Source organism: Oryzias latipes, chromosome 21 (genome assembly GCF_053564925.1).
Source record: "Oryzias latipes strain Hd-rR chromosome 21, Olatipes_Hd-rR_3.1".
Taxonomy (NCBI): Eukaryota; Metazoa; Chordata; class Actinopteri; order Beloniformes; family Adrianichthyidae; genus Oryzias; species Oryzias latipes.
Genome location: NC_136257.1, coordinates 16,212,501 through 16,224,700, shown reverse-complemented (window position 1 = coordinate 16,224,700; position 12,200 = coordinate 16,212,501). Strand labels below are relative to the sequence as shown.

Here is a 12,200-nt window from a genome sequence, read left to right as displayed (position 1 = left end):
TCAATTGCAATAACTGAATATTTCGTCATTCATCCAACAGCAGGTAACAGCATATAGGATACACACAAGAACATATTTATCCTACAGAGAATATTTCTTTTATGGACATGGATAGAAAATTCTTCTTGTGTTACTATTATTATTCATATGTACTGTAAAAAAATTAAAGTATACAGATGTGTTCAGCACACATTCAATTTTAACCCTCAGTAACTATTTCTGGTATTTTTCCAACTTCAAATTCTGGTGCTTAGTGTTATTTTGTCTGTGAAAATGATCATAAAAATTATTTTAGTCTTAAAATTTAGTTTTCAAATACTTATATTGTTTTCCACTTACTGCCATGTTATTTTAAAAAACAAAAATTGAAAACCATGTTTGGCCTTACTTTTTTGTCCATGCGCTGATCCTTCGCCACAAAAAGCTTTATGATCTGTTGTAAAAGTATTCTTTATTTTCCTTTAGTTTATTGAATATCTCCCTCTCAATGGAGAAAGACGTCCTTTACGGAGCCTGGGATCTGACATAGGTAAAATAAATAAATAAAGCGTTCCCACAAAATAATATTTTGTTCCCACGGAATAATTAATGCGTGGGAACGGAATAATATTCTGATATACATTTATCCTGTTGTCTTTGAATGCATCAGAGTTACAGGGACAAGTTGATTGGTCGATTGATTTATAGTATACGTGTGATGCATGATGGGATACCTAGCATGTAACCTTCGGATGTAAAGTGACTGCTAACGAGTATGTTAATAACAGACAATTCCTGAATATTATTATTCTTATTTGACCCTAAACTACAGTACAATAGCCAGCTACCCGAATGCCGGCATGACAGGCAAAAGAGCTCCGTGGCGGGCCTGTGCTCGTAGCGGTTGGCCGAAAGCTTGAGCGAGCTATGTCCAGAAAATCGCTCCGGTATGGGGAAGCAGCAAGCTTGGGCATCCTAAATCTTATTATATTTTTCTTATTTTCATAGAGACAATTATAAATAGATCATTCTTGTTTTTATTTTTTCCCTCTTAAACAAATGGGGCTCACAGAGAAACGGATGTACCAGCGGAAAGCGACTTTTGAGGGAGGACGGAGACCATACTGGGATGTGAATGAACGCAGACATGGAAACATGATTACCGATGCTTTTGTAGAGCTTTTTAAAATAAATACATCTGATCTCTAAACATCCTCTGTGTCTTCCATGCAATGTAATGAGACACACACAGACAGAAATGTCTGTGTGTAAATCCATATCTGCTATAAATCCAAGTATTGCTAACATCTGTGTTTATGAAGCGAAGCAAAGGCGCTCCGGAGCCTCACCCAGAGTTTCCGCTCCAATTTTAACCTCAGAAAACGTGGAAAACGAGTCGAGTCAACTGAAAATGTATCTTTAACACGGATCAGTGGAAAATAATATTCATTTCTGAACATTTTTCTATTTTAGCAAAATGACGGGTGAGACGGAGCCTCACTTGCCTCATCTGACCGCACGTCACTGTCTTAACTCTACATTTAAATCCTTAGGGACTTTACATTCACAGCACAAGTCATTTCTGAGTGGAGCGAGTTTTGTTTTTGGCTTCATTTTCTTGGAAACTCCTTTACCTACAGAAAAATGAACAGTTAACCCCTTGTGCTATCCTAGGCACTTTAACGTTGGAATTGGGTCATCTAGACCCACTAGAAAGTGCTCTGAACAATTTTTCTTCAATGATTTGTGATCTTCACTGGTGTCCATGATTACATGAAATCTTTCCACGTTTATCCACCTTTGTCATGGTAGGAATAACACGTCAAAGTAAGGGTGGGGTCATCCAAGATAGCACAAGGGTTAATAATAATAATGGATTAGATTTATCTGCGCTTTTTCTTGGTGCTCAAAGCGCTCACAATTTGTCTTTGTTGGATTCACTTCAGGTCATTCGTTTGTTCTTGTCTTTGAACTTTACAGAGATCAGAATCATTTGAAAACCAAGTGAATGCATTAAAAATACAACAGCAGAAACAACAGTGTGGGAGCTCTATTGGAAGCTCCATTAACCTTTTACCTTTGCAGGTGACCTCTGAGATGATCAGGCCTCTTACAAAATGTCTCCTCAGGAAAAAAAGAATGAAACTCAAAATCAAACAAAGCTTTGGCTGCTGCTGCACAGTTTCCAGGGTAAAGGGACATCTTGAGTTTTAAAACGTTTTAGAGGAAAATATCCTATACTATACAAACTTTTTAAAAGTTAAACACAAAAAGAAAGGGGGTAAATACGTTTTTCTCTAATTTAGTGAGTTCTGCACAAACTATTCATTACTTACAATAATTTAAAACCTTGTTTTTAGACATTCTAGATATTTTACCAGGTTTGTCTGTGTTTTATCTTCTTTTTACTCTACACCTTTCCAAGCTTTCTTAAAATCAATACAGTTGAGAATATTTTGTCTCATTTAGAAATAGGGAAATTACTACTAAAACAAGTCTAAATCATTTACTAAATATCCTTGACAAAATAAATCATTGATTTGGGGTTGAAGAAACTCACATTGCTTGATTCAAGAAATGTTAATCTATATTATTAAACTTTATTGTTTATTATACTTTATTAAACAGAGTTACTTGATAATATAGAAAAGCCTAAAAAATCTCTCAAACTGTTTTTAACATTGAACACAGTTGTTTTGAAAACCGTGATATGAGAATTTATTAAGATGGACCAAAACTTCCATAAGATTGATTTTTAACTTTTTTTAAATTGTATCTTAACATTTTGTCACTGTAATCTAAATGAACTACAAATAGGTAAATCAAATATAAAGAATACAAACTTTTTTTAGAACTTGCAAAAAATACATATAATTAGGCTGTATAACATTCACTTCTATGCAAGAAATATCTCATGGATGTGCTGGGACGCATCTTCAATGATGTATCCTGAGATCATGGGGTGTTTCAGGTCTCACAACATCATACACCCTCACACACTTCTCTGCGGCTTTGCTCACGGATTGAATGGCCTAAACAAGTAGTTCTATCCAACAGTTTGCTTTTTAGCTTTTTTTCCCCCTTTTTGAATATTTCTGTGTAACTAATTGGTCCAGCTTTTGAAATCTTTTATAAGCTTTCTCGTTTAATGTCTTGCATCATGAACAGATCATTTTATTATTTTCTAGTGATGTTCCTCTTCATATTAGTGTTTTTTACCTTTTTAGACAACCTTTTTTGATGTGGGTATGCAGTTTTATTGTTAGTTTTACTTCTGGAAAATTGACTTTGATCTTTTATCTTCATTTCCACACATTTTTCTGGTTTAACAAACTGCACCGATGCAACACAAAGGCCGAGAAAGTCTTTGCAAAAAAATGCAGAAAAACTTCTTTGAGGTAAAAAGACATGGGCCTGGCTGAGCACGCCTCATGTCAGGGCTGACAAATGTCAATTCTTCTCTCTAGGTTCAACACTGAGGCTGTGTCTAAAGAACACTGAATCCACCTGATTTTGATCCAAATTTCCATTTAATTTTCACTTTGACACACTGTTTAAATAGGAATTTATTTGTCAAATTGCCATTAAAACCATTTTTTTTGTGAAGAAAAACATCTTTCATAAAAATCAAGAGCTAATTTAAATAGAATAAATACAAACTTTAATAAATAGAATTATGAATTAAAAAATTACCTAAAAAGGATTTTTGCCTGAAAGTAATTCAACAAGTGTTTTTTGTTGTCTCATCATTGTAACATTTTCAGAAAAATGATCAATTTGATTCAGTCATATTTTTAATCCCAGACTTTCGAGAGATTTTCTTGCAGAGCAGAAGGAAAAGAAGCTGCCAGTTGGGACTCCCAGTCACATTTGCTCTAAAAGAAAACAAGAGAACTTTGCTGCAGTTTTCTCTGCTCCTGTATTTTCACAGAGAACATCTTGCTGCATTCATTGGTTGCAATGAATGCATTTATCTTTTCTTTTTTGACTTCATATTATTTATGCTGCATGAATCAAGTGGCAAATTAAAAATTGTTATCAGGAGGCATAATTAAAAAAGATTCCCTCTAAGAAATGCTTGAAACGCTGTTAGGTACATAAAGCAGCATAGAAGCATGTAAACTTACCACAATCACAAGGCATTACACGACTTTAATGAAGACGCTATTTTTCTCTGCAGACTTTCTCTTTAATGACCAACTTGTCTTACCTCTTTTTAACCCAGCATTCTGAAGACCTGTGTGGATGGGTTTCTCAACTCTTTTGGGCTGATCTGCATGATGTGGTCAAACGTCAAAGCATGGTTGCAGATGTGCTGGTTTACTGTGGTAGTAGTATGCGAGTGTCTGTCCCGCATCCACTGTGTTTAACGGCTTAGCATGCTTTTAGAACATGCATGGATTAGATTAAAGATAGAGATTATAGCAATAAAACTGCTTGTTGTGTATTGCATTACCTCCCTGTGTTGTTGTGGCATAATCCATGAAATCCTCAAATGTGTGCACATGAAGTTTTTTTTTGTTTTCATGGCTTTTATGTGAACAAACTGAAAATGTATAATGGCTATGTTTGCAAGCGCATCCCATTTAGAAGAAAAAAAGCTTGCACTCTGACTGAACAGTTTCAAGAGGAGACTATGGGAGAAGCTGAATGCACACTCTCATTTCTGGCATCAAGCCCATTTATGTTGACACACCAACAAGCAGCCAAACAGCATGGGTTACTTCTGCTCTTGGACCCCTAAGTCATGGTGCAACAAAAAGAAACATCCGCGCTCAGCCCAGTCCTACAATCTCTTGCTCCTATTAGACCCAACGTGCACCGCCACTACAATAGCAGCTTTCAAGTTAAAAGCAATCATTAAAAGCACTGTGAAAAAATCCACCATCATCAACGGGTTTGGGAAAGCCGGTCTGCTGCGTGACGGAGAGCTCAGGGCAAGCTCAGGAGTGAATTTGCCTCAGAGTGACACTGATGATAACGAAGGAGACACTGAGAGAGTGTGGTGAAGAATGTCTGATGCCATTTCAATTCGACACTGAGGAGGAAGACTTCCATGGTTTCAGTGCACAGGAGGAAGATGAAGAAAGCTCCCAGTGACTTTTACGTCCATGTTTTTAAACCAGCCCTGTTAGCGCTGTGTTACGGTGTGTTTCTGTTGTGGAAGGAAACGTCCAGCGAACGCGCAGCGCTTGCGTCTGTGCAGAGGCGCGTGCCGCGCAGAGTCGCGCGCGCCTATAAGTTACTGCTGCTCTCAGTGACTTTTACCGGGATGTTTTTTTTTTTAACCAGCCCTGTCACTACCATATTGCTGCCGTGTTACTGCCAAGTCACAGGCACTGTTTGGAAAGAAAAACTTAGGTATATTATTACAACTTTGAAAACTCTTTCTGTGTACCATCTTTCTTTATAAATATCATGTGTTGAACCTTTCCTGCGATTACTTTTTTCTTTCTTTCCTCTTCGTTCGGTTGCTCACTTCCCCATTCAGACCCCCAGAGCGGGTTACTAAAGACTCATTCATCTTTTGCAGGTGGAAACCTTCTTTTATACCATGGTCCGGTTAAATACTCAATTCTGATTGGCTGCTGGGTGTACATTAAAAAGTGATATACCACAGGATAACTGCATGGTGAAAAAAGAAGTTCTGGTCACCTAACTTAAATGTCGAAGTAGGCATTATCACTTTTTAACTCACATCGCGGAAGGTTTCCAAACATAAACACACGCCTCAACACACTTCCGCTGCTCTCGCTACACGAGCGCTCTCCCCTCCTTCCGCTGCACTCACTCCCTCCTCCTTCTTACAAACGCGCGCGTGGTTTTGGTGTTATTCACATCCGCATTTTACTACACAGTGTGGTGACCCGGGGGTTAGCCCCGCCTTCAGCCCCTAAGACTCATGGGAAATGGGGAATCATAGGTGTAAAGTTCCTCACCATGACTGAGGTGGCTGTGAGCAGAAGTGAAATCCATGCTGTTTGGCTGGTTGTGAGTGTGTTCAATTGGCTTTGAACTGCAAAGGAGAAAATAAAATTAGCAATTACTTCTCCCTTTTTAAGACAGCCAGTTTTAAGACTGTTGGAGACGTGCAGAATGTATGCTCCCACAAATTCATATCTTGTTCCCACAAATTAATATTATGTTCCCACGAAATAATATTCCGTTCCCTCGAAATAATTAATTTGTGCGAACGAAATAATTATTCACGTCATAAGTCATTCATAAACACGGATATGTTCTCCATCCTACCGCAAAAGCCGCTTACAGCGGTAACTTCCGTGTCTCTGTGACCCACATTTGTTCAAGAAAGGAAAAAGAAAAAGAAAAATGATCAATTTATTATTGTCCCAATAATTATAAGAAAAATAATTTAGGATGCCCAAACTTGCTGCTTCGCCATACCTTAGTGATTCTCCGGACATATTTCCTAGCTCCGCCGCAGAGCTCTTTTGCTTGTTATGCCGGTATTCAGGCAGCTGGGCGGCCAGTAGACAGACAGTCAGCTGCAGTATGGGATATCGTAGTTTAGGGTCGAAAAGGAAAAATAATATATAGGACTTGTCTTTTATTAACATACTTGTTAGCAGTCGCTTTACGTCAAAAGGCTAGTAGGCTACAGTTATGTAGCCCATCATTAACCTGTCATTCACGTCATAAGGGATTCATAAACACGGATGTGAGCAATATTTGGATTTACAGCAAATACCTTCACATTTTTGTTTGTGTGTGTCTCATGACATTGCACGGAAGACACGGATGATGTTTAGAGATCAAATTTATTTATTTTAAAAAGCACAAAACCATCGGTAATCATGTTTTCATGTCTGGGCTCATTCACATCCAGGTACGGTCTCCGTCCAGCTGCAAAAGCCGCTTTCTGCCGCTACTTCCGTGTGACCCACATTCGTTCAAGAGGGGAAAAATAAAAACAAGAATGATCTATTTATTATTGTCGATTTATTAACATCCGAAGACTACAGGCTGCGTATCCCATCATCCATCACATTTATCCCATAATGCATCTCGACCAATCACCGTGGCCCTGTAACCGTGATGCGTTCAAAGACAAAAGGACAAATGATAGGCTACGTAGTATGTGGTCTATTAGCCTTCGGATGTAAAGCGACTGCTAACAAATATGATGCTTTTGTAGAGCTTTTTAAAATAACTAAATCTGATCTTTATCAGTGTGTGTCTAAACATCTATCTAAACATCCTTCGTGTCTTCCATGCAATGTAATGAGACACATACAGACAGAAATGTGAAAGTATCTGCTGTGAATCCAACTATTGTTCACATCCGTGTTTATGAATCTAGGAGCCAAGTCCGGTAGGCGAAGCAGCAATCCGTGTTTATGAATGACTTATGATGTAAATAATTATTTTTTTCGCACAAATTAATTAATTCGTGAGAACGGAATATTTTTTTTTGGGAACAAGATACTATTTCATTCGCACAACTTAATTATTTTGTTGGAACGAGATATTCATTTGTGGGAACAAGATGTTGATTTGTGGGAACAAGATATTAATCTGTGGGAACGAGATACATTTTATTTTTTCCATGTCAGGACACGGGCTCCGTACTTTCTACCTAAAAAGCAGCACAAAAATATCATTTCTGATTTAATGATTTGGTTTTTACACTAAAGTAGATGACTTGGCCAACATCAGCCCTCACTTTTAGAGCTGGTCACAGGGAGTTCATTGTCTTATCAGTAGATTGCAGGTTTTATTCCTGCTCTGGACATCATTGTATTGAAGTCTCCAAAGGAAAGATTTAATTTCTCCTCCATGATCAAATTTCAAACAATTTGTACTTCTGTATTTAAAAGTAACGATATCCATATGTCCTTACCAAATATAAATCCCAGATTGTTTCAAAGTTCAACCTGGTTTAACTTTCAAGATGTGTTCAATGGCTGCATGTTTTGTATGTAGAGCCCAAAAACGGTCATAAAAAACGTGCAAAGCTACATGTGAACTCTGGAGAGTTTTGAACGTAGAAGCCCAAAACGTGCATTTACGCACATTTACATACTGTAGCCTTTTCATTGGTAGTGGCTGCTTGAAGGCACATTGCGGGGGCGGTGTAAACGTAGCTTCATTCTGTGACTAAAAAGTGCTTCAAAGAAAAGTGCTGTGAAAGTGTGGCTCTTTTACATTGTACATTTTACATTCTTCTAGGTTTTCAAACTTGAAAGAGTTGCAATTTCTCAAATGACCACTTAAGGCTGGTTTCAGAAAGCATCAAATTCCAATTGACTCCCAATTTGTTCTTTTTGGATCAGCTGTCTTAATTTCATTATATATATCGATTATAGATGTTTTACATAGATTAAAAGGGGTTGCTTTTTAATAGCATGTGGATCCTTTTTTTGCTTAGTTGTCCATTTTCTAAAGTGTTCTTGAGATGGGTGGGGTACATGCCAGTCAATATGGCTGCCCCACTCAACGGTTCAATTTAACCTCTCAGAGCCTTATGATTACCTCACTAGGATGGATTATCCTGTAGACGCAGTTTTAAATCACTGATAGGGCAAAAGAAGAGAAGCAAATTCTTCACTGCTACACATTATAGGTGTACTTCATAATGGAGGGGAGTCGCCTTTCTGACATGCACACTTATTGAAATATTGATACAAATAGACACTTTACCCTGAAAATCCATGTCGCAGCACTTTAAACTTTCAAAGAGACATTTGAGCTGCAAGGAGAAGAGAAGGCCCAGATCAGAGGCAGATGCCTGTCTTTCTGTCTGTCTGAGGGCAGAGCCTTGAGCTACATCACCAGATCATTCATGGCTGTCTGTCAGCTCTTTTCTTTTGACTCACAGGTGACAGCAGAGAAGAAAGCAGCAGGCTGGACAGGGAGTAGAAATACGATCAAGGGTATACCAACCTCACACTGCTTGCGCCAAATGTCTATGTTCTTGCGCTGTGCTTTTGTGAAATGGTCCCATGCCTTTTGCCGGGTGGCGGCGGTGAAAACGGCGTTGATCTGCTCGACTTTTTGAGTGAACAGGGAGGAGGAAGAGGAGGTCAAAACAGAACAAGCCATTTATGAAGCTTTGAAGCACTGACTGAAGGCTTTTACAGCAGACAGGAGAGAGACCTCATCAATGCATACAGCATACATTGGAGGTAAAAAACAAAAGTCTAAAATTATTAACAAATAGCAGAAACAGCAATAGATGGGGAATATGTTATATATGTTATATATATGTTATATTTTTAGTTGCAACCCCCATAAACTCTAAGGATGTGGCCTCTCTTCTTCAGTTTCCAACGACTAGTAGTCTCCTATCCTATAGGAGGGTCTAGTTCAGGGGTCGGGAACCTTTTTGGCCGAGAGAGCCATAAACGCCACATATTTTTAAAAGTAATTTCGAAAGAGCCATACAATAATGTACTTTCCCACACTGAGGCACGGGCCCTAACTTCTTTTAAGGTTCTTTATTCTGGTTACTATAGACCGCAACAAACGCCGTATAATTAATTCAGCAACTCCTGAATCTCTCCCGCTGAGACGAGAGCGCTTCTCCCAACTTTATATTCCCCTGCTCCTGCTCCAGCCCTCCCATTTCCCTTATTTGGCCCATAGCTGAACCCCATTGGTCCAAACTACCTAACAACAGGCTGAGCGACAGAACTGAGGGCCAATCAGATCGCTGCATGATGCGTTCAATGAACTCCAGAACTTTTAACGCGGACCGACAGTCATCCAACTCAGTCTGCGACAATATGTTTAAAACTAAACATTCAAGTGAATGTGTGCATTTGATGTAATTTCAACATTTTTAGAGTACAATAAGTTTGTGGATTCTTTTTAAAAGCATCGTTATGCTGTTGCTAATAAATGATGAGTATTTCTCGTAGTAGTTTTGCTGATGGTTTAGTCCGGTTGATCTGTGGTGAGTTTCTGCTTCATGCAGGCGTTGAAACTTTAAACGTGATCGTTGGTTAGTATGAATATTCTGTAGATGTGAGACAGACTGCTCACATGCAGACGCAGAGCCAAACACACACTCACACGCTGCAGTGAGTGACGGGCAGCGGGTTTTACGTTTTTACAATCCCTGCGCGATTCACCTTACTGCCTGTCCCCATAACCCCCACCCTCTGCTTTCTTACTCCCACATCCCGTCTCCGCAACTGCGTGCTCTTTCTCAGAGACGGGAGCGCGCGGTTTTAGGTACGGCAATTCACAGGTTTCAGGCTGGTACAAACTCTGTGAAATAATAGATAATAGTAAACTGAAAGTGCTGGCGCAGAAATTTCTCTCCAAGCACCGCTACTACTGCGCGCCTCTGGCATGGCATCGCGTCCGAGAAGAACTGGACTAATGATAAAAAAAAGTATAATTAAAGATTTGTCTGCGAGCCACATGCAACCATCAAAAGAGCCATATATGGCTCGCGAGCCATAGGTTCCCGACCCCTGGTCTAGTTCATCTAATTAATAAATAGCTGAGACTTGTATGGCCAATGCACGAAACAGCAGGATAATATTAAATGGCCTATATCATGCAAAATCCACTTTTTTTTTAGCTTTTAGGTGTTTTATAGTGTTCATTCCAAAAAACAACCCCCAGCGCTATATGTTGAATAGTTCTGAGCATTCTTCTAAAACCCTGCTCTCTGAGGACCAGCCCTTCCCAATCCACGAAAATTAGCGGGTTCTCCCATTTTGACATCACAAAGTGAGGAACAGCCCCTTCCAGGAAGAATATGAGCTGTCAGCACCTCCCCCAAGCTAACACACACAAACTTTCTCTGTGGAGCAAGCGGTGATCGGCATATCCTTGCATATCAATCTTTACAAAAGTGTGGATGTTGTTTGTTTTCTCGGGCAAGACGCAAACATGCTGCTAAGTCCGACTCCAGGATGACCTCAGGAAATGGATGGCACCCATACGGAGCGAAAGGCGGTGCCTCAGAGCTCGAGTCATCTTACATCTGGGTAGGAAAATTCATTCATTCATCTTCTAAACCTGTTTTGTGTCTTTCGGGGTCAAGGGGCTGCCGAAGCCTATCCGGGCCACTGGGCAGGAAAATGAGCTGTGAAAAATAATTCATATGAAATAAGAAATCAGTTCTTTAGTGTGCCAAAGGTAATATATTATCATATATATGGATATAGTTTACTCTAAAAAACTTAAGACGAGCATGATATAGACCATTTAAAAGAAGAAATTGTCAGACCAGGATTGAACCTATGTTTTTTATGTAAATTGAATCGTTTAAAAAAGTAGTCTGGAATAAGGTAAGGAAATTGATTAGGTAAATAATTGGAACAAGAATGAGTCCTGATTCCTTTACATACTAAAAGTTCAAGGAGATCAGATCATAACAATTCTTTGTTCCATAAGGAAACAAGAAAGATTTTGTGTGACTGGAGAAACAGATGTGACTGTGTTATAAGCAGGTCTCTCTCCCGGCCAGAGCTTCATACTTACATTTGCTGCAGCTTCAGTTCCTTTCTAACAGAAAAGGCAATGATTTTTACAGAATGAAATGTGTTCTTTAGTTTTAAAAGATATTTTTTTAGACTGATATGTGTAGATGACACATTAGCTCCTCCCAGTCACCAGTAACTATGGCGACTATAGCAACAAATGAGTGATTCTCAAATAACTGCTGCCTTTTAAAAATGGATGGGAGCTTCATAGACTGCAAACCCAAACAGCGGCTCTATCCAGCAGCAATATCATTCCATTCTGTATAAAAATGATGCCTTTGAAAACATGTCTAAAGTGTGTTTTTCTTCTACTCAGCTTTTCCAGCTGTGATGTACCTTTTCTCCTTTAACTCAGAGAATATGGATCCAAAAATCCATTTGTCCTAAAACAACAGCTGAGACAAACAGCAGCTGAACAAATGGATCTTTAGACAAAATAGTGTTTTACTTACCTTCCTCCACTGGACCTGCAGAAGAATTTCCCTGCATCATAAACTGATGTCACATACACTTCATATATTGAATACTCAGGTTTACATATTTGCAGTTAAATACTCTATTTTTACTAAAGCTCATCTGATTGTCATCTAGGTTCCTGCTTTTTGCACTGACACCACAATTAGTAGTATTAGTGCAGAGAACATTTAATGGAGTGTAACTGAAAAAGCTCACTTTGAAATCCTAAAATGAAGGTGTTTTTGTTTAAAAAATCATCAGGTATATAATGTCTTTTATTATTTGATAAGATGCAAACATGTC

The 12,200-nt window shown here is 38.8% G+C and overlaps 1 protein-coding gene across 8 annotated transcripts in view; it reads right to left on the bottom strand.

Annotated features, from left to right (window-relative positions):
* enox1 (ecto-NOX disulfide-thiol exchanger 1) overlaps nt 1–12,200 on the bottom strand; it is a 197,006-nt gene that overhangs the window by 46,588 nt on the left and 138,218 nt on the right. For all 8 annotated transcript variants that reach the window (XR_013652696.1, XM_078939581.1, XM_004081660.5 and 5 more), the window contains one exon: nt 8,884–8,990. Coding sequence is in view for 7 of the 8 variants with exons in the window: in XM_078939581.1 (XP_078795707.1) it covers nt 8,884–8,990 (107 nt within the window). In the remaining variant the exon portion in view is untranslated. The remainder of the gene's footprint in view (nt 1–8,883; nt 8,991–12,200) is intronic.